This window comes from Haemaphysalis longicornis, unplaced genomic scaffold (genome assembly GCF_048455015.1).
Source record: "Haemaphysalis longicornis isolate Haplotype H1 unplaced genomic scaffold, Haemaphysalis longicornis Haplotype H1 scaffold_1, whole genome shotgun sequence".
Taxonomy (NCBI): domain Eukaryota; kingdom Metazoa; phylum Arthropoda; class Arachnida; order Ixodida; family Ixodidae; genus Haemaphysalis; species Haemaphysalis longicornis.
The window spans coordinates 126661437-126684354 of record NW_027526203.1 but is presented as its reverse complement, the minus strand read 5'-3'; the positions used below and the strand labels follow the sequence as shown (position 1 = coordinate 126684354).

At 47.8% G+C, this 22918-nt stretch overlaps 1 protein-coding gene across 1 annotated transcript; it reads left to right on the top strand.

The window, feature by feature from the left end:
* Positions 1 to 553: 553 nt before the first annotated feature.
* On the top strand, positions 554 to 21405 carry LOC144149692 (uncharacterized). Its single transcript, XM_077681373.1, has 3 exons — positions 554 to 760; positions 19821 to 19988; positions 20548 to 21405. Exons 1-3 carry the CDS (start codon positions 554 to 556, stop codon positions 21394 to 21396), a joined length of 1224 nt encoding a protein of 407 aa, XP_077537499.1. The 3' UTR covers positions 21397 to 21405.
* The last annotated feature ends 1513 nt before the right edge of the window (positions 21406 to 22918 follow it).

Sequence of the window (22918 nt, the reverse complement as noted above, 5' to 3'; positions counted from 1 at the left end):
TTGTTCGTCGTGACAACTCCGGCTTTGTACACGGGCTTGGCGAGTAGACGACGCTTCAGATGAACGTGGATTGCTGCATCATTGGGAACACTACGTGGCAGGCTTTTCACAGTCTGTTGCACATCGATCGGCACATTGATCACTTGGCCGCGAATCCAATATTGCCCGGCTCCGTGGGTTAAGCGACGAATGTTCATAAACGGTATGCGGGGAGCAACCATCCGTTCTTCCACGTCGTTTAAGCGAGGAAGGGACGATGGCTTAGGCGGGTATACAAAGACATTCGTAGTGCTAAATTGCGGTAACTTGCCCTTGAGAAGCGAGTCACGGCAAGTCTTACACACCTTCATCTCGTCGTGGTCGGTAGCGTCGGGAAAGGCTTCACGAAGCACTTGTAAGGCCTCCGCTGTTCATAGTTGCGCACAGAGTTCATGGTTGATAAGTTCACGTCGAACCAAAGTCGGTCACAGACGCGATAGCTGTGCCCAAACTCTATTCCCAGAAATTCGCGCTGGAATCGGCCGTTCGCACACCCCATGTCTCGGCGGGCTTGATGCTGGAAGTTTTCGAGCAGTCGCAGGCCGGGATCGCTTTCTCGGCGACGTCGAGCATTCAGGCGCCGACTCTCGCGTTGCCTGGACTGAACCACGGGATCCTCAACTCGGCGTCGCCTCTTCTCAGCCGCAGCTTCAGCGCAGCGTTCTGGATCAGCTCGGCGGCGACGCATCGCTTCTCGCTTGGCACTACGGCGCCCTTCCTGGTAAGCCGCTTCTTCTTCGGGCGTCCGGGCTTTCTTGGGTTTTCCCATAACAGCAGCACGTACACACGAATCGGGGCCATCTGGACTGGAACCACACTACATGGCAGCAGCACGTACGCACGGAGCACAGGAAGCGAGAGGTGTGTCGCCGCGCCGGCTGTTCTAAGCTTTTATTCTCCTGTGACGTCATGACTCCGCCCTACGCGCATGGGGTGCAAGGAAGTTACGTGGCTTAGTTATCGCCATGAGGTTAGTTATGGCCAGCGCCCTTAGCAACGATCCGCAACGATGCAGCGCAGATATCACTATCAATACTTTGCATACCGTAAGTAACCTGCGCCCGTGGCGTAGTCGGCAGAACAATTGCCTCGCAACGCGAGGGTCCGAAGGTCGATCCCTACGGGGGGTATAGCGCTTCTTTCCGAAGTTTGTCCGTGCGCTGAGCAGTCCGACTGCGTCATCGGCCACGCTTACGCGTACGTCATTGGTGCGATGTGGTTAAGTGGCTCGGGGCTCTAGGTGGTTGCTGGGCAACGCGATGCGGCGCACAGCTGGGCTGAGTTTTCTGGTAACGCTCCACGGCGGAACTAAGAGCTTAAACAGCTACGCTGTTAAAAAAAATCGCGCCAATCCACCCCGTGAATGTGGTTGGAAAGCAAAGCTGTAAACGTCACCCATAACGATTACCCATGCGATGTCACTTAAATTCATTCACACCGCACAACAAGTAGTAAAACCAGAGAGAAGTGAAATGCACTTAACCACACCATTTATTGCTTCAAAGGGATATTCTTGTTAAGGTTAAATCAATGCATAATGCATGAACGGTGTTTGGTTGAGTTGTACTGGTGTAGCATAAGAATGAAAACTTTTTTTATAAAATTAAATTAAGCTCCAACCCGGTGTTAGACGATCTGACTTCTCCATCTCTGCGCCGCGGACGGAACTGACGAGATTTGCGGCAGAGAAGGAGAAGGAGGTAGAAGAAATACTTCTGTTCAAATTTCTGAACGGCCCAGAGTGCAGCCCTGGGGAGTGATTCCTTCTTCTGTGGGGCCCATATGCAGTCTGCGCGGCCTGTGTTCTGTCCACCAGCTGAAGCTGGGTAGGTAGAGAGGGCCTGGACATCAGCATCTCCCATTGCTCTTGTTGGGTAGTTGACGGAAAGAGAGGAGGGCGCTCAGGGCTAAAGTAGCACACACCGATTACGGGGCGGAGTGTTCCTACTTCTGAGCAAAATTTACATTTAGCGTCGTAGCGATTCGGATGCACTAAGTGAAGACGCGTAGGCTGTGGGAAGGAGCCAGGATTGTATGAGCTGTAGGGTAGTTTGTCGTTCTCTGGAAAGGTCAGTTTGAAGCGAAGGTACCGTCTCTCTCAGAAAGCGATAATGCTGGGTTATCTCGCTGAACGTGACAAGCGGGTGACTGTCCTCGTGCAGCTCCATAGCACGGGAGGTGAAAGCGCAGGCTTGTTGGGTGGGCGTATTTGTTGCCCTCCATTGAAGCGTGAGGCGGTGTCCAGATGAGCTGAATGGAACCGTTTGGGGAGTGTTTTTTTAGCACGCACAGTGCAGGTCAGGACACCAAACCCGACTGGTAATTCCAGTAGGCTTGCTCGGAATCGGTGACTACCCTCCGAACCCCTGGTTGAGTGAGGGCCAAGGTGATGGCTGCCTCTTCTGCTGCCGTCATTTCTTGGGTCCTAAGCGAGGCACACGCAAGGAGCTTGGTTCTGGAGGTAGCCGCGATGATGGCGTATTGCTGCCCTCGATGTTTGGAGGCGTCTGTGAAGATAACTGCATGATCCCTACCGAGGGTGGTGTTTACCGCTTGAGCCCGTGCTTTTCGGTGACCCTCGTCATGTGAGGGGTTTATATTTCTAACCAAAGGGAGCATCTTCAGTTTTAGTCGCCAAGAGTCTGGGAGTACGTCAAGCGGAGTGACATTCCGGGCTGCCCAGCCAATCCGGTGAAGCATGCGGTTACCCACCGCAGTTCTGAGTCGGACCTTCTGGTTAGAAAGATCCCCTTCTATCAGCTCTTCCCCCGTGTTGTGGAGCCCCGTGCTAAGCAGCCTCTGTGTGGACGCACGCATGAGAAGAGCAATGGCATGCTCGACCGCCTTTCTAATCATTATATAAAGCATCTCTATGTCGTCCTTGTCGAGAAGAAGAGAGGGGGTTGACGTAAGTGACTCTCGAGAGGACAAAAGCTTGAATTAATCGAAAGGTACCGGATTACTTTAGGACTCGCTTCTTGGTGGCAACTCGCCTGATCATGTATATGATTTGATTATAGCTTTTTTTGAGGCACTGCAAAGAGACGTCACTCTTGGTGTCAGCCTCGAGATGTTGACCCAGGATCTCGATGCTGGGGCTTGGACTAATGGCCTGGCCATCAAGGAGTATTTGAATGTATTCCTTGATTTGGCGTGAGGGCAGACGAAAAGGAGCTGTGATTTTTTACGTGAACACTGGATGTCAGAGGCTTTAGCATATTAGCGTACTAGAACTGAGATGCCTTGCCTTGGTGGGCGCTTCCTTTAATTTATGTAACTCTTAGCATATGAGCAAGATGTGGACATGGCCGCTAGACGGGTGTGAGTGGTCGCTTGACGCTTTCACGTGGCATTCAGCGAGAACGCAGGGGGTAAACCCGTTGATGTGCTTGGTGAGTACACCACCTGTCTTCCCCGTCTTCGCCTGGGCTCGTAGCTAAATCGGTAAGAGAATGGGCTCTCACTTTGTTAGTCTGTTAGTTCCAGGTTTGATTCCCGGTGGTGCCAGTAAATTCTTTTATTTCTTCGCTTGAGTTTTCTGGTGACACCAACGGTCGCGAAAGAACCCTTGGGGGGTAGAGGTAAAAAGCGTGGCTTTAAAAATAGCGGCCGGTTCGTACGAGATCGGAATGGATTCTATGATCCGTTAAGATGAACATCTCAACATGTGCTGTTTAAGCGTTGAACGATGCTAATACAACAAATTCGTTTCCCACGGTCATCACAAAAGCAAGTTGTCCTTTTACGTGCCGTATACACACCTGGTTGACGAGTCACGCTGTAGTGAACGGCTGCGGAATAATTGAGGTCTCCTGAAAATATTTAACACGCCAGGAAATATCGACGCACAGACCCTTTAGCGTTTCGCCTCCATCGAAAAAGGCAGTAGCGGCTGGGTTCGAACTCATGTTCTTGATCTCGGCAGGTGAACGATTGAGCCATTAGGGCACCGTTGCAGGTCCCAATTACGGTAGCAAAGACAATCCCAGTACCAGTATATTGCCGTCTGTCATACCTTTCTTCCAGCCCTTTTTGGTTGAGACCTTACTTGCTATAAATGCAATGTTGAAGATTTGCTGGCCTCGCGATGTGATTTCAACGTGTCAATATGGCCTTGTATTGCGTTAAGATGCCCAACGCCTTCACATGAGTTACCTCCTAGTAAAGAGGCTCATAGCGTGTGAATCACTAACACAGGATCCCACACCTTGTAAATATATTTTCACAAATGTTTCCTGAAAATCTGCACACGTACGCTTTTTGATAGCTTCATTCGCTAACTTCTTGATGAGTTAATTATTACTTCGTGGAAGTCATAAATTTGAGTAAGATTTTCAACCCACCAAATGCAATAAATATGATGTAGCAGTAATGCATAGATGCTCTCTCAAGTTACTTCTTCCGAATTGTTATAGTTTGCGGACTGTACCCCCACTGTAGCTTGTTAGCTACCGCAATCTTAGCTTGTTACTGCTATAATGGAATCTAGAATGGTGTGACTTAATTATTGGGGCAATACAATCGGTCATGTGCAGGTACTAATTGAAAGCCCATCCGGTATCTTTGTCGTTTTTGAAATTTAATCAGTGTATTTTTGCGTACTTTTCTACACATGCAGGTATAAACGTTGCCAATGAAATACGTTGGCCTTCGTGGATACTCTTGAGTAGTTTTGTATTTATTTAGCCTGGGATTTATATTAGGCAAACGGTCTCACTTATATTTTTAAGCCGGGCAGGTGGACCTCGGGAAACCATTTTTTGTAATAGGTCCATAAAATATTGCTGCTTGTAATGTTGAATGTCTTCTTTCTAGATGTCCGTTAGGATGTATTTCTCCTGCAGACTCCGAAATTGAGAAGGAATAGTCGCTTTTAAACGTTTTCAAAAGAGTATCCAGGCAAATACAGTGTCCTAAAGTAGTCCTTATTAATTATTTTAAAACTAGGCTAGATAAGAATAAAAATTCCCCCTCAATACCTATATACGAACGAAAAAAATTCAACTTTTTACTTTCCAAACCGTGACGAGCGCTTTTTCAAACGTCGGTAACAACGTTAACGCTTAACCTCCATAGCTACGTATCATTCGCATTGGAAGCATTTACATAAATTTAAGTACAAATCACCGTTGCCTTCGGATTATATTAAGCGGGCATATATTTTTTCCCGAAATACGGATATGATCCAAAAGTGTTAGTCAAAAAAATATTTGCAATTTTAAAACATTTATATTGTTACACAGGGTGATCACTTAGCATGGTATTCATGCAAAGCGCTGGTAGTAATGCACCGAATGAGCGCAGTGACTGAAATACCCCTAGTGTGCCGTTTCTTTCGTGAGTAGCCTGTATGGCGAAGAGTTCGCCCCTTTATTCTTTTCATGAAAACTTTATTTTATGATAAGAATAAACGAGAGTTAGGGCCTGGGTGCGGCGCTTGCATTGCCCTCAGCACTGGTGCCATCCCATTAGGACTCGTAATTTCTAGTTCGCATGCACTCAAAACTCTTTAACTCTTGTAATCACGCTTGAGTGCTTCGGCTGGTTCGAGTGCGGACCGTCGGCACGGCAGACGTTAGGATTAGTGGCTGCAGACTAACTTGCAGTCTGGAAAGTTCCACCTTTTATTTGCCGAGACCTGCTTTCAACCGATGAGTAGCCTGAAATGTCCTCGATCGATAGTGCCGCTTCAGTCTGGTATCCATATTGAGGAAAGTCGAATTTTCCGAGGAACCGTCGCGGGGTGTTTTGGCGCGCGCCACGCCGAAACTCGAAGAGCGCCTGTCTCTGCTTCGCGCCGCTCGCTGTCACTGCATGGCCCCGATTGCATCACGCTGAGCTGGAAATCTCCAAATACTCGGAAGGGCCACAGAAAAAAAAACGTCGTTTTATGCGATTTACTTTCAAACTACTAGACAGACTACGGCGCCTCTTACGAAAACCAAACTTTCCGTACGCTTCATAGAACCATCAGGGCGGCCAGCGCCCGCTAAGTCGAGAAGCTCGTGTTCAAATGCAGTGAACACTCGTGAAACTCTGCGGCTTCTCAAATTACCAAGACTGATTTAGGCCGAACTTTCGCTAAGTTCCAGTTTTAATTGTTCCTCAATTCTTTTATAAAGAAGACTGGCATAGCTTAGCGTGATTGCCCTGCAAAGCTTAAAAAATGATTCTAGTCTGACTTTTCGATCTGCATCTCTCCTTAGGTCAAATAAATTGTTTATTTTGAATTTTAAAGGTGTTAAGCATTTTCAAGCTTACATTACTTCCACTTAAAATATGTTAGTTTTCCCATTTGACACCCCCTTGCTCAATGCCCCGCGATGGTGCTTGTAAGGTGTTTGAAAAAATAAATAATTGTCTTGCTTTTCGTTCTTAACTCACGAAAAGAAGATACCATTTGGCCATTGCGCCGAGCACTACAAAGTGCTTAGCATATACTCCCGCTTGAAGGACTTTTTCACCAAGCTGATTATTCAATTTCTAACATTGCGTTTTAAAGTGCGGGCGAAACATTTTGCCGCAATTATTGAACTTTCGCTTTTCTAATAAAAGTTATAGATAAAGATAAAAGTAAGATATACCCAGGAGAAAAACTTCGCATTCCGAAATACCGCTATCAGGAAGAGCCATAACAATTCCTACCCGTATAGTCTCTACTATAGGGGCAGGAGTCCGGGGTTCAGATATTTCTGAGCAATTGTTCGCCCCAAGGCATTACGTAGGGCCTGGAAGAGAGGTCCCGGGAGGACCTTGGGTCAAAATAAGATCGATTCGTTCAACTGGCATTAAAACCGACAAAACGAAGTTTCGAGGCGCCACTCGTGAAGGCTACACCTCACTCGCGCAACTTCTAACTCGCTACATGAGCCTCACTACAGTAGGAGGCTTTCACTGTGCATTTGTTTTCGGGCGAGAGGATTTTAGGTTTTGCTGTTCCGAGGTGGTACAGTTATTATTATTCCCGCCTTTTTTCTGCGCATTTTGTAGTCAAAGATTTGGACTGCCGCCAACGGTTGTGCCACAATCTCGAAAAGTTCTCGTTTTGCATGGATTTTTTTTCGCCGATGACGTTACAAGCATTCCACCTAATGGCTGTTGCTTCTAGAATGCGGAACCGTTACGCAATCGGTTACCAGCCGCCCACAAAAAGCTCTCGCGCCCCTTCAATTTTGCGTTGCACCCGAAAAATTCCCTTCATGTTTCGAAGGAATATCCTGTCGCTTTGGGTTGAATCGGAACCATATTGAGTCTGCTTAGTGCAAAGAACAATGTGGCCTGCGGCGCCGCAGTAACATCTGATGTAGCGGCAGTGAATCGTCTTTCTAACCAGTAAAACACGCGACACACGGCCAGTCCATGCAGTGGGTACCCCTAGTTAATCAATCAATTTTAACCAATTTTTTTTTATTTGATAACTGCAAATTTATACAGGTGCCAGGGGGCAGACAAAAAGCTTGCGATACGCGGCTTGACAAAGGTCTGCGCCCCCTTAATAGTAATACATTGCTGCATCATGTAGCAAGATAGAAAGAGAGAGATGGAAAGAAAGAGTGCTGAAAAAGAGAGAGAGGAAACAGAGATAAAACAGAACATAGAGAAAAAAAAAACAAATAAAAGTAAAGCAAATGGCAACAAGAATTATGTCAATCTGGTTATTATACAACGTTTAGAATAAGAGAATGGGGCAATGCCCAACTGGAGCATTTCGAAATTGTTTGAACACATTTTGTATTGTACATAGTGCTAGTCAGGCGAAATATGAAATTATAATACACTATAACACATCGAAAAATTGCATGATCAGAAATACGGATGAAGTTCATACAGGTAACGCTGAAGTTTTACGTTCAAAGTTACATTGAATTCAGTAACAATGGTAACGCATAGCTCAACATCTGGGTGCCATAGTTAGTACGTGCGTGCGGTATATACCAAGTTTCATTATGGCGTGTCTCATAACGGGGATGGTTTGGAGTTAGATTAGATAGTTTCGTGATGAACGTGTTGTTATATTTTATTCCAAGATTATATATTTTCGTAAGTATGTAGGTATATAAATCCAGAGCAGCGCGAATACCCAGCTTCTGGGAAAGCGGTTTTGTGTGAGCATCATATGATGAATTGCAGATAGCGCGAACGGCTTTCTTTTGTAATACCGTATTTACTGGCGTAATGATCGCACTTTTTTTCAAAACTTTTTATGCAAATTTAGGGGTGCGTTCATTACGCGGGGTAAATTTTTTGTGAAAACCCTGTGAGCACAAAAAAGGCAAGCTACTTGCGGGTCAAAATTTTACGATAGGTCTCATGAACATAACAAAAATAATAAATAAAAACATAATAAAAACTCCGCACACCGCCGCCAGCCGCTTTGCAAAGGGACGCAAAATGTAGTGTTTTCATAAATTACGGAACGCACTGGAATGAGTTTGCTACGAAGTGACAACAGGGCGACCAATAAGTGGATGCCACTGTCACATTGTGGGACATCAAAACAGACATGGGGGCCGACGCAGCAAGCTGAGCGCATTTTTTTCTTTGTCTTGCGAGTACATTTTGTGCATTTAGTGAGAAATTCCTTTCTCATCAATGTTGAACGCATGCTTGCCAATATCGCTATATATCGGCAAGTCTGCGGCAGTAACGTAAGCCATGTGCACTTTGAAAGGAAAGGAAAGAGAGGTAAGCACGATCATCATCAGCTAGACTTGGCACACATACCACATACTGCTGCGCCAAGTTCAAAGTGCGTTCATTGCGCGGGAAATTAAAAAAAAATCGAATTTTGACGACAAACTTCGCCGGTGCGATCATTACGCGAGTGCGACCATTATGCGAGTAAATACGGTAAGTGTATTTTATTGATATTTGACGCAGTAGAAATTCAGCCGGTAGAAGCGTACGACGCCTGAGCAGTCTGGCTACACCGGAGGCGCATACGGATTTCTGTACTCCTCTAGCCAAGAAAATCCGCCGTATCGTGTGTTAAGCCTAGCAATGGCGGTAGCACGGTGAGCAGTGCCGGGTGACGCGTACGACAATAAAGAGCTGCTGCGACTTCGCTTCGTAGTTGCTGCAGTCGGTACCAACGGTGCCTTGAAGAGCAATGAGAAACAGTGGAAGGGTATGTATGTTGGTCTTGTTTCTTTTACAGCCCACCTAATATATAAAGTCCGGAGCGAGACTACAAACAGACGCTAGCACGCCGGAGTGAGCTGTACGCATTGTGTCAATTTCTAACCAGATGAGTTTGAAATGTTTAGGCTGCGCGTTTATTTTATTTTTCGGACTGTTTGCAGGGAATTTTGTATTACGAAATGTACGTTTAAAGTGTCGCTCCCCAACAGTGTTGTACGGAACGGCGTTACAAGGAACGGCGTTCCTGGAAGTAGTTCCTTTTTGGAGGAACGGAGGAACGCCACCGTTCCATTAAGGGTCCGTGGAACTGTAACGGTAATTCGTTAGGTTTTTGTAGGAACGGCAGGAACGGCGTTCCTGCCGCTACATCGCTAGGATTTGACTGTTTTTGATGCCAAGGCTCGCGTATAAAAATCCACCACTGGCTGCTGCGTTTCTCTTCCTATAAGCTGGTCAATTTGCCCGCCCTTCAGCCGTACGTGCTTTCTCGAAGGTCAAAGGCAGAAGAATAACCACGCAGCAGGCCGCAGCTTGTGCTTGCTTTCATGCTGGTTGAACTTATGCGGCGTTCGACGGGTGAATAGCGTAGCCGCGAGAATGCTTTTCACCTTTGATCGTTTGTCTGGGGAGGCCAGGATGCGGGTCTGGCCGATAGAATTGTTCCCTGGCGGGGAAAGATTGTCTACGACGGAATCCGGACATTTCGGTGTCGGACATTTCGGTGCAGGACGTTTCGGTGCGGACATTATCTGTGCACGGACATTTCGGTGCACGACATCTTGGCGCAGACATTTTGAGTCACGGGATGTCCCAGGCATTCTTTGAAACTTGATATGGTTTTACGTTCAATACTTGTGCTTGCGCCCCCGTACGTGGAAACGAACGCTAAACCCTGGCGGAGCATTTCCACGTAAAACCCAATTTCTGTAGTAGACGGTAAAGATTAACGTTGTTAATTTGCATCCGTTCAACCTTTTTTTATTTTAACATTCATGTGAACATCCCTAATACTTTAAGTGTTACCAAAGTGCTTTGCTTTCACTTCACCCAGCGGTGCAAGACGATGCTGCTTTTAGTCCAGTCCTCCGCACCCCCCCCCCCCACCCCCCGCGGCAAAACTTCCGCGAAAAAAAGAGAAAAACGGTGTCGACTAAGCGCGTGTGCATTCCGTTATAATTATTTTCCCAATCATTCTCGTCTTCGTTGCATTCGGTGTCGGTTATACTTAAAACTAACCAACCAACGATCGCACCTACGGTGGCGTTACTTTGGGGGGGGGGGGAGGGGGGAAGGCTGAGCCCTGCCGGCTACCAGCCCCCTTGGTAGAGAGAAACGGGTATCACTTGTGCTTCACCATTGCATCAACTGGACTTTTGAAGACAACTGTTGACGCTCTCGTCACACTAGCCTATTCAATTTTTTGCTCGTTATAATGGGAGAAAGCGATGTATGCCTGGGATGCCGATGATATGCGCGACTTGAAGAGTTAATTCCAAATAGGGCGACTAGAGCCACTAAATAAGCTAAAAAAAGCTACGCCTAATAGTAACGACACTGACGAACGGCGGCAGCCATTTTGGTGCCTGATGCCAGTGTGGCCAGCTTTATGTGCCCTATTGCGGCTGACGTTGACGGGCGGAATTGGTCCGGGCGCTGCTTGGCAACCACGGCAGCTGTGTTTACTTTTCGAAGATTTAGAGACAGCGCGCCGGTGCGATGGGGTTAGGCTCGGTTGCGCTAGCGTAGCTCATTTAGTGGCTCTAGGTTGCTCTAGAGCCGCTAAATGAGCTACGCTTTTTAAGTGGCTATAAGTTACGCTAGACCACTGTCGTTCTTTCCCAGCGGGAAGCGATGCAGGCGTTTTCCACCTTCCCGCCGGTTGAAACAGCCCAGTAAGAGGCAGCACGGCATCGCTACTCTGTCTAGGGGACTAAAAACTCACTCCCAACGAGTCACGGAGCCGCACTGCGCTCCGAAAATCCCGACTTATCGAAGAGCGCCCGCACGGCAACACAGAGGCACCAAAATGTCAGCGCCCATGCGTCTTCCCGGGATAAACAAATGCCACGTGACGTGGTTCGAGCAATGGCCGCTGTGCGCGGTATAGAACAATGACAGGAAAGAGTGCCGATACTCTGAAACCTCATCTGGTGGCTCTAGGGGCGACTGAAGGCGAAGAAAGAGCGATTCCTGGAGGGGGGGCGCCGTCGGCATGACCGCGACGCGCGGAAGGGCGTAGCCATGGAGGAAGAAAAAAGTTAGGAGACTGCGCCACCGGAGAAACGTGAAGCCTATGCATAAAAAGTAAAATCGAAGTCGGCCCAGGGCGTCACTGCACCGCGTGACCCCACCGCGCCGCCACGCGCCGCCGTGTGAGAGCGCGCGGTGGGGTTCGCGCTCTCAATTTCGTCTGCTCCAAACTACTCTGCAGCCCGTTGTCGTGAAGCCAGCTATATGATGTTTTTTTTTTCTACGGCTTTGGTCTTTCGCATGTACGCGGCACTCGCGCCCGCACGCACGGAGGCATGAGATCGCCGAGCAGACGAATACAGGAAGGACGGGGAAAAGCTACCGCCAACCAAACACGAGAGATGCGGTTGAGTCGGAGACCGCCGCCGCCGCCGGCCCAGCCGACCATGGAGGTCACGTGCTGGGCCGACTCCTGCGGCTTGAGAGGCGGAGGGAGCGGCTTCAACGGAGGTGGGCTTGCGACGGTTAGCTGCGTGACGTCATGCCGTCTCCTAACTTTTTTTTCTTGCTCTATGGGCGTAGCCAGCAAATTGTGGCCATTGAGTGGCCATTATGTTCTCAGCGGCTTATTGTTGCACATTTTAGAGGTTTCGTGAACTCCTGGTGAATGTACAGCCTTTTCCTGCGTCACTGCGGTGACGGTTCGGAGACAGTGAACTCCGCCACATCAGTAGGATTTTCAGGAGAAACCTGAAATAATGTGACTGAAAAAGAAATCTGGTCGAGATTCAAGACTAGAGGCGAGGGGGGGGGGGGGGGGTGCGCTAGTACAAAGAAATAAAATGTGGTGAATGTAGGCATGCAAACATAAAACGTAGGTTGGTTTTCCCGAACAGGATGGGTGGAATTCGTATGCACAACCAGTACGCGCTTAATCAGCATTTAGGACATGTAGAAGCTGTGGCTGTTTTCAAAAAGGCCCGTTCTTCCTCCACGACAATATCTTGGACTAGTGTTCGCACATTTATTTTAGCAAGGCAGCCAAGCCTACGTAATACTCTTCATAGGTTTTCTGCATTCTGGGTGGCTTGCTATTGCTAATGTTTGTGATGTTTTGGATATTGAGAGTGCGCATGTAATTTATGTAAATTGATGGTGTGTAATTTAAAAAAATACAAAAAGGCATTAGACTATAGTAAACACCGGTTAATTGTCTTAGCCAAAAAGAGCGAATATAAATTAACAACCTGTAGTAAATAAAAAAAAATGTGTGCTAAAGAATTCAATCGGCTGCATAACAGGTGTCCCCATAAAGAGGTATTAAACAAAAAAATTGCGCCCACCTCTCCGCGAGGGGAACCCTGTGTAGATGCGACGCATCGTGGGGTTCACTTGGTGTTTCCGTTGGATTGATTCTGAAATCGCGTGAAACGTGTCGGGAACGCGTATGATTCTTATGTTTTATGATTATTATTATGTTTTATTGGTCAATCTTGGTCAATCTCTCTAAGTGGTATGCTTGGGGCTTCGCTATCGCAACGACCTTTACTCCGTCATTGTTGCGTTAAGTGGGAGCTCCTTTTCTTTTATTGCAAGTGTTAATCATTGCCCCATCATGCGTTGTATCAGTAGCATCTTGACGTAGTTTTAATGAGTCAAGGATATAAGGCGCGTTCGTAGCATTTGATTCTGTCTCGGTTTTGTGGCGCAGTGGGAAGAGCACCATGTACAGCCGGTAAAAGGCTTGTCTATAACACAGCGTTCGTACTCTGAGCCCTATCCTGCCCCGCCGGAGCGGGACTTGAATAAAACCACTGCGGAATGCTGAAGTCTTAGCCCTTCGCTTTTGCCTCCGACATGTTTGGAACGAGTATGTTTCGGCAGTTTTCGGATGTAACTGGTTTAAGTTGAAATCGCTGTTATAGACAAGCGTTTTACCGGCTTACCTCGCGTTCCGCCCACAGGGTCGTGGGATCGAAACCGGGCGCCGCTAACTACTATTTTTCTTATAGTGTAGGGGGAGGTGCAGACAACGCCGTATGGAGGGACAAGGCGAGTGAATGAGATCCAGTCGCATCTAAAATATATAAATGTAGAACTTCTAAAAATACCTGGCAGAGATCAAACATGGCATCAATCAAAAAATCAATTCACGGCTCCGGATCGTTGTCCATAACCCTCATTCAGCGGAAATAAAAATATAACGGCTGTCGCAAACAGGCAAGCACCGGATAATTTGGTCGCCGAAGGGTTTGCCCACCGAAATGTCCGTACACCGAAATTTCCGCACCGAAACATCCTGCACCGAAATGTCTCAGACCCGTCTGGAGTTTGTCCGGTGCTCCCTGAAAAAATTCGCCTAGGAGCGTTCCTTTTGATTATTTTTATCTTCAGATAATCTGCTGCCGGCGGTGTTAATATTCGTATAATATACGTAGTTCGACGTGAGTTTTAAATTTCTCACGTAATTTCGCCCCAGGATTATGCGACACTATATTTTAATTTAAAACCTAATTGTAATGTTAATGTAACGACACGTTCCAATTTTCGAAGTGGAATTAGAACGCGTTCCTTTCGCAATAAAGGAACTTGTAACGGGAACTCGTTTCAAAATTGGGAAGGAACGACGAACGAGCTTTCGTTCCTATTTTAGAGGAACGTGTACAACACTGCTCCCCAAGCACCACTTAACCCCCTACGAGTCCGCGTGAGTTAAAGGGGCCCTGAAAGGCATTTTGAGCACACTAAATGAACTAGCGCAACCGTTAGATTGGGTCGTCAACGTCCTCTGTGCCAAGTATTACTCTTTTACGCGCAGCGGAAAGCTCACACTTTTGTTGCAAAGTTTGTCGTTTTTTTCTCACCCTTCCCATCGTGTTTTTGGACGCCGCCATCTTCACATGTCTACATCATCGATTCCCAGATGTTCGTCATGGGCTGGACATCCTGTTATGGGGCGGCTTTTTCACGCACTTCCGGCAAAGAGATGAGTCGTCTGCTCAGCGTCGGCTCGCCGGCTGATCTACTAGCAGAGTGCCGGAGTGCTTGGGCATTTTACGACAAACGAAACAAGTGTAAAACAAACGCTTAACCGTTTGTATTGAATGCAACACGGCCATAACACGACATGGATATTCTCTTACCTGAGTACGTTCCATAAAGAAAGCGTTGAAGCCCCGTGGGACTTCTTTCGTGCAATCGCAGAGAACGCCCTGAGCCGAATGCCCGGGTTTGACGCATACATTTTATTCAACCTCAAAACAATCCAGAGATGCGTTTCTAACGAACACAACGTCACAACATGCGTTGAAAGTCTGAACCACGATTGACAGAGGATGGGTTGCCTCCTGCCCGTCGTAAATTTGGTACTCACCTCGCGCGCGGTTTGCGGGGACGAACAGCAAGTCACTTAACTCTGGCGCACAAACCGATGGCTTTTAGCCACGCACACTGCACATACCCCATGCGAGGTTGAGTCGTACGTCGCTCGAGAAAGATTATCCAGACCATGGGAAGCACTATCCACCCGCAGAAGCACAACGTCCCATTTCATCGCGAAACAAAGGCGTCCACAACACACCTCATCGCCTCCTGTAATGCCAAACGCATCTCGCACTTCCCAATGGGAGTGAGTGGTACGCCTGCAGTGCCCACATGTCGCGAAGTGGGGCCCCAAGCTGAACCGGGATCACGCAACCGTAACTGACTTCTGGAGCGGTTTGTGCCTTGTTGCCAAGGCAACCGATGTTTGAGATTGTCAAAGAAATAGCGCTCGCTCCAGCGCTAGAAAGCTCAGAGCCCCGCCGGAGCATGTTTTGCCAACGTTGCCGCTCTCCACCACGCGTCGCCCCAAGCTGAACTGGTCACATGATTGAAGCGTTTTGTGCGCGGGTTCTGTATCGTTTTAATATGACTTTTTCACATGCCGCCGGCAGGAATTACCACCGCCGCAAAATAAGACCCGGCACCAGCGGGGCCACATCTGGTACGGCGCTTTTTGGATAAACAGTGCGCGGTGCATCAAGGGAACGAGCGCACGACCCTCCCCGTGCGGCTGCGAGTTCGCCGCCGATAAAAAGTCATGTGCCGCCAGCAACGTACACCGCGAAAGGGCAAGGCCAGGCCGCCGCATACATGCGGCCATATTTTTCGTTCGCTTTTCCAGCCTTGAGCGGAGCGCGGGATTCATGGTGTCAACAAAGCTTGCCCGTAGCAGACGACAGTCTGAGCAGCGCAATAGCGGAAGTACGTCACCGCTGCGGAGCGCAACATCATGGGAGGCAAGGCTTAAGCGCGACGCACTGGATAGCCCCAAGGTTAAGCTTACGAATTTCTTAACCTGCGCTAAATATGCGCGCGTTTGTAAACGAAAAGTTATCCGATCAAGAAATGCACAAAAACTAAAATTTCCTCGGCTGACATAGGAAGTTTTTCCATTTAACCTCCGCATTTCTCAGTCCTAGACCGTCCGCGGCTGCCCGCGACCAGATCCGGTGCTCCATTTCTCCATGTATATTGGACCTCCGCTAAGAAGGTGGTACTCGCACTATCACGGGCTATACAGGGTTAATAAACCGAGCGTACCCATTGAAATGAAGTATTGCGTTATTACGGTGGTTTGACACGGTAACGCCGCTCGGCGTTTCCTGTCCTGTCGCCCAATACAGGCACACAATTGCGCCACTATTCCTTGAAATAGTCAGACAATAGGTGAAGTGAAGGAAACTGCAGAACTAACGTCTAAAAAGTCACCTAAGTGCCCATTTAACCGATGTTTCCTCAGTATGACTCGTCCAGTACGGTTAATTTCCTTTGCTGAGCTAAGGTGCACGTAGTTGTTGAGCCACAAAACCACCGACTTTCGTCAAGCGGGAGGTTACTAGTCCGTAGCATTCTTTTCCGGGTCTCCCCACAGCCAGGACCATATAACGCCCTGCATTTCCACTGCATTTTCACTGGTGGAAGTAACGCATTATCGTTATAATAGCGTAAGTGGAGATAATAAGTCAGAAAGAATTTCGAAAAACCAAAAAATAAGGAAAATAGAAAAGAAATTGACAAAAATGAACTGACATCAAAAATATGTTTATTATACATCTCCAAAAAACCGAAGGCTAAATAAGAAATTACGCAGGAGAACGTTCGAAATACGAATAAAACATTTGGGAAAATAAGAAAACCGGGTAATACCCTATCTTTCCACAACAATGCATAACTGGCAAAAGTAACACATTTATGCGTTAATGGACGTAACTTGACTACTAGAATTCCGGAAAACTGCAAAACAAGAAAAATAGAAAAAATAACTTTTTTGCGGAACTGAACTCAAGAAATCAAAAACATGCATCTTATACATGTCCTCCCGAAACCGGAGGCTAAAAAAATAAACCGCAGAGTACACCGTTGGAAAGGCAAACAAAGAACCATTTACGTACCAACCCTACACTACGCCTCGAATCTGCGTAAAAAAGACAATTGGCAAGCTAAAGGCACTTAATCGCTTACGGTTTACGTCATTGATGAAAAGAACCAAAGAAAATTTAAAAACAATGGAATAACCCAACGTCTTTGGCCATTTATAGCCAAATCAGGAATGTTTCGGATTAGTTTGCAATTCTCTGAATATCTGCACATTTTTGTGTTCCGAACAGCAGCAGTCATCCGCTGTGTATACTTCTCTCACTACGCTGCCGCAATGAACTCATCTCTACGCAGGAAACGGCCGTACCTTTGCCGAAGCTAAGCTATCTTTTCTCAGAGTGGGAGATACCCTGTTGCAAATTGCATCAACCAACCATCAAGATTCATTGCTGGCAAGGCTGATTGCGTTTGATGGTCGCCTCACAAAGCTTGACGTACACAAGAAACTATAATGGAGGCTACTGGAAGGTGACGCAGAAAAGTGCTGGCAGGAAAACTGCGCACTGGCGGCAGATGTTGGCGTGACGGAAAGCTTGACTGCTGGATTGATCATTGAAATGCATTTTCCGAACGAGTGATCGCAGAAAGCCAAAATTAATTCAATAGCGAAGCGGTTGTAATAACAGAAACATAACGGTGGCATTGGACATTTCGAGAAAATTATAATAACTGCCTTTTTGAAAAGGTGCTGGTGAAGGCTGGGCAAGTTCCGTAAAAGGTACTTTGATTAGCGCTTCTTGTTTCTAAGCCAGAAATTGAAGGGAGGGTATCGAACTGTATACCCTTTACTCGCCGTTTTGTGCGTGTGTCTGTGTGTGTGTGTGTGGGGGGGGGGAGTGTAGGCAGTGCCGATCCTTCCGGTGAAAACATGGGCAGATTTTTTTTCGCTGCGCCAGTGTGACCGACGCCAACGGAAAAGAGTTAACCGCAGTCACGACCATTACAGAATCTATAGAAACAGCCGAAGAAGTTGCTATCGCCCTAGCCGCCACCACTTGCGAAAACTACACAGTTATACTGACAGACTCCCAAGCTGCATGCCGCAATTTCTTAATCTGACGAATATCCCTACCAGCATTGGCTATACTAAAACAAATTAAGTGACTTCCTGAAGTACAGATTGTCTGGTCACCGGGCCACGAAACCCTCAAAGGAAATGAGTCGGCACACGCTGCCGCCCGCGCGCATACACACCGGGCCGTTTCCCGAGAGGGTGACAAACTTCAAGATGGCGACATCCTCAAGCCCACGCCCCTGAGAAAATACGCCGATATACTCGCCCACTACCAGCGCGGGCGCCAACAAGACCCAGCACCCCACCCACACCTATCCAGAACCGAAGGTACAATACTCCGACGACTACAAACAAACTGTTACCCCCACAATACCCTACTCCATGCAATGTACCCCACCCTCTACCCCGCATCTTGCAAATACTGCCGCCATCCTGGCACCCTATACCATCTGGTATGGGGGTGTCAACAAACCCCGTCCCTTACTCCCGATCCCCAACCTACTTACGAGCAGTGGGTGGCACAACTGACCAGCTCCGACCTCCCCTTTCAGCGTAGCCTGGTGGAGAGGGCCCGGGTGGCCAGCGCCGGCCAGGGTATCCCGGACTAGAGGAAACCCCCCACCAGGTGGATGCCCAGACAGCAGCACCTAAGGCTCGCACAAATAACGTTTATTCCTCCTCCTCCGACAGGGTCAAATCTTGTTCATTTTCGCCGTGCTTTCTTTTAACGCTGGCTGAGCCCGCGAACAGAACCGTCCGTGGCGTGGCTTGAATTGTGCACGGGCCTAGAGCTTCGCCGATCCTCCGTAGTTGTAATCAGCGGCCCTGACACAGATTCAACCACAGTATTATTACACAACCCAATTTTCATTCATGCCATTTCATTCGTGGCTACGTTGGCTTTCGTAGGGGAGAACGGGGAAGTGCGATATCTGTTTTAGGTTGAGATAGCTAGCTAAACGGCTTAAACTGGGCCTGGGTTTGGAGACCGGTGCGTGAAAAACAAGCGGTAGGGCTGCCGGAATGGTTTACATGCAAGAGGCAGTAAACACAACTGATAATATTTGTGTATTTTTTGACGATTCAGTTTGAGAAGCCAGGTAAATGCCGCTTGTTGGGGGCGCGTCTGCGTTGGTGGCGGTGGTGCAGTGGTGCAGTGGTAACACACCAGCTCTTTGTGGCAGAGATTCCTGGTTCGAGCCTCACTGGGTCATTTTTTTTCTTTTTTTACGCCGACAGCGCGATATAATTTTGCTTTAACCGGGAAATGTACCTACCTGTTCTTGGTATTTTGTAACCGAAACTGATTTCGGACAGGATAGCCCAACAAACTCAACTTTTTGCTGGGTATCGCAACCTGACCTTTCTATTTACATTGCTTTATGTCTCTATGTTCAAGCCAGAATTTGTTTTGACGCATTCTGTTCACTTCGCGGCTAGTTCTATGCACTAGTTAACGAAGAAAGAAAGGCAGAGCCGAAACCGAAACCCCGGCACCAGTACTCCACTGCTCCTTCCTGCACGATCGCCATCGCCGCCATCACCTCCACTTACCCCTGTCCTACGAGTTGCTGGACGCGTACACGCTTGTCGAGTGGCTTTGTTGTAGTTGCTTTGAAGACAATGAATGATCGTTTCGACGAAGATATGCCGCGTGTAATTTAAGCTAAGTGACTCGTACTTGACTTGTCCTATTAACAGGGCAGGGCTTTTGATTGATTCTAGGGTTTAACGCGCCGACGCAACGCAGCGACGAGGCGCGCCGTAGTGGACGGCTCCGGAATAATTTCAACCACCTGGGTACCTTTAACGTGCGCCGAAATCTCGTACACACGGGCGTTTTTGCTTTTCGCCTATATCAGAAAAGCGGCCGCCGCGGCCGGTAATCGAACCCACGACCTCGTGCTCAGCAGAGCAACGCCTTAGCCACTGAGCCACCGCGGAGGGTGGGCTCGGTGGGCTCGGTGGCTGCGCCACGGAACAGTCATCTAACCCGCTCTTGTTCGTCATGCAGGTGTATGCTACGTTCGTCATCCACGTACTCTCCTCGGCTTCACTCGCCGCGACTGACGGACCAGCAGCTCGCGAGCCTTTGTGGCTCGACACCAGCGCGGGTACCAGTACCCAATGCACCTCCAACCCCAACACTCTGGCCTGTCAAGCGGCGCCCCCGCCCGAGGAAGTATGGATCCTGCAGACATCGGAAATCCCATCTTCATCGACATCAGCAGCAGCTATAAAGCGGCAACATCCCGGCAGCGTGTTTCCAAACGCTTCGCTGCACAGAGCAGCCACGTGACATGTGTGATGTCACTGCGCGAGCTATTCTTTTAAGCGCCTGCTACAACGAGCCCACCGTTCAGGCTTTGTAGCCTCGCTGAAGAGTACTGAGTATTGGCGCTGACGGCCTGGGTTCGAGCCCCAGCAGGTATATCTCTTAATTTTTTTTAATTGCCTAATTTCATTTTCTAAATCGAACTTTTTGCTTCTGAACTCAGATATACGGGTTGATTTTTGTTAATAATGGTGATTCGGTACCTTTTAGGTCGCTTTTGCTTTGGGGCGCAGCCAATGACCACGTTGAATTACCGTTCTCCATCACGCGAACCGACATGTCACGTGGGTGCTCTGTGCAGCGAAGCGTTTAGAAATACGCATCCCGGCGCGCCGCTTTGTGGGCTCGGTGGCTGCGCCACGGAACAGTCATCTAACCCGCTCTTGTTCGTCATGCAGGTTAGTAGCAAAGCTCTCTGTTTTCTAAAAAATCAAGCAATTACTGTCTGGTACAGCTGCCGAGCCCGCAGTGTTGTGTATGCATGGCCTTCGAATGCATTGATGTCATACATTGTTTATTGATATTACTGTCTGGGGACATTGAAAGCAATCCAGGCCCTCTTGACGATGGTGCCGTTATTCTCGATGAGCTAAAAAAAATATCTGCTGGGCAGGCTACGCTTCTCTCCGAGGTGCAAGACCTAAAAACGCAACTGCATACTACGGAAAAAACTATCAGTGACCTAAGTAATAGAATAACGCAGCTCGAAAAACACTACCAAAGCCTTTCAACTGTTCAAACACAAATAACGGCGTTAGAGACCGGTGCAGGCGCCACAGCTCGTCACATTCAAACGCTGGAGGCCCGGTTTGACGATGCGGAAAACCGCTGGCGACGAAACAACCTAATATTCTATGGTCTTCCAGATACTAACCATTCTGAAACTTTTTCTGAGTCCGAAGAACTAATTAAGAGCCTCTGCAGCGAACACTTAAACGTTGAAATTGACCCGAAAGAACTTGAAAGGGCACATAGGCTCGGCCGTCACAAGCCTGGCCAGAACCGCCCGGTCATTGTAAAATTTACATCCTTTAAAACTAACGAAACGATCCTGTCTAACGGCAAAAAACTAAAAGGCACAGCTTACTCAATAGGGCAGGATTTCTCTCGTTCGGTCCAAAATTCACGGAAACACCTCGTTGCCTTCGCTAGAAGCAAATCCACCGCTTTTTCATGCCCTTACAAAACGTTGCTGCTTGGCTCAAAGCGGTACGTCTTCGATGAAATGTCACAAACCGTCAAAGAAATCACGTAGCAATCCAAAAAGCACCGCCAGCCGTCACACCGCCCATGCAATCGATTACGTCCAAATATTTCCACTTCCGTAATCTACACTAACGCCCGCAGTTTTCTTTCTAAGCGCGAGCAAATATCTAATCTTGTTTTGTCATCCGCCAGCAATATACTCGTTCTAACCGAAACGTGGCTGTCAAGTGACGTTACGGACAAAGAAATCCTGGCTGATCTCCCGAATTTTGACGTTTTTCGGAACGACCGCAAAGGGGCTCGAGGGGGAGGTGTTTTAATCGCCACTAGCAAGTCACTATCGTGCTCAGTTGTTGATATTATATCTGACATAGAAATATTATGGCTTCGTATTCGTTCTACGCCACTAACTCTGCTGCGTGGAGTGTGCTATCGGCCCCCACAAAGCAGCCCAGATTTTCCAGAGAAACTTAACGACATATTGAATTACCTCGCTGTTAAACAACCCAACGCGCATGTCCTGCTTTTTGGCGATTTTAACTATCCCGATATTGACTGGAAAGACCAAGTCGCTTTGACAGGGAGCAGTACTGAAACAAAAGAATTCATAAATATCTGCTTGAACTTTAATCTCACCCAGCTGGTATCGGAGCCAACCCGCGTGACAAACAACTCAGCCAACATACTAGACTTGATACTAACAACGCAACCTGGCAGTTTATCTTCACTTACATACCTTCGTGAAATCAGCGATCACAAGGTCATACACTCAGTCTGGAATTTCGACCAGTTGTCCCGCAAGCCTCATGCTAAAACTATCAGTCTGTACGATAAAGGAAACTACGAGGCAATAAATAACGAACTTCTAAATTTCTTTCCGAACTTTGAAGCAGACTTTTGGAACAGATCATTAGAGGACAACTGGACGATTTTCAAAAAAAATCGTGCCAATCCACCCCGTGAATGTGGTTGGAAAGCAAAGCTGTAAACGGCACCCATTACGATTACTCATGCGACGTCACTTAAAATGACTGACATTGCTCTACAAATAGTAAAACCAGAGAGAAGTGAAATGCACTTAACCACATCATTTATTACTTCAAAGAGATATTCTTGGTAAGGTTAAATCAATGCATGATGCGTGAATGGTGTTTGGTTGAGTTGCGTTGGTGTAGCACAAGAGTGGAAACTTTTTTTTATAAAATCAAAGTAAGCTCCAACCCGGTGTTAGACGATCTGACTTCTCCGTCTCTGCGCCGCGGACGGAGGCGACGAGACGGAAAGGTCAAGGTAAGCCGAAGGTACGGTCTGTCTCAGAAGGCGATAATGCTGGATTATCTCCCTGGACGTGACAAGCGGGTGACTGTCCTCGTGCAGCTCCATAGCACGGGAGGTAAAAGCGCAGGCTTGTTGGGTGGGCGTATTTGTTGCCCTCCATTGAAGCGTGAGGCGGTGTCCAGATGAGCTGAATGGAACCGTTTGGGGAGTGGTTTTTTAGCACGCACAGTGCAGGTCAGGACACCAAACCCGACTGGTAACTCCAGTAGGCTTGCTCGGAATCGGTGACTACC

Bases quoted from the DNA above. Each gene is read 5' to 3' on its own strand.
- LOC144149692 (XM_077681373.1), top strand. From the start codon at position 554: ATGCTGGAAGTTTTCGAGCAGTCGCAGGCCGGGATCGCTTTCTCGGCG. The intron at 761-19,820 runs GTAAGCCGCTTC...TTCGTCATGCAG, and splicing joins GCACTACGGCGCCCTTCCTG to GTGTATGCTACGTTCGTCAT. The intron at 19,989-20,547 runs GTATGGATCCTG...GCAGGTTAGTAG, and splicing joins CGGCGCCCCCGCCCGAGGAA to CAAAGCTCTCTGTTTTCTAA.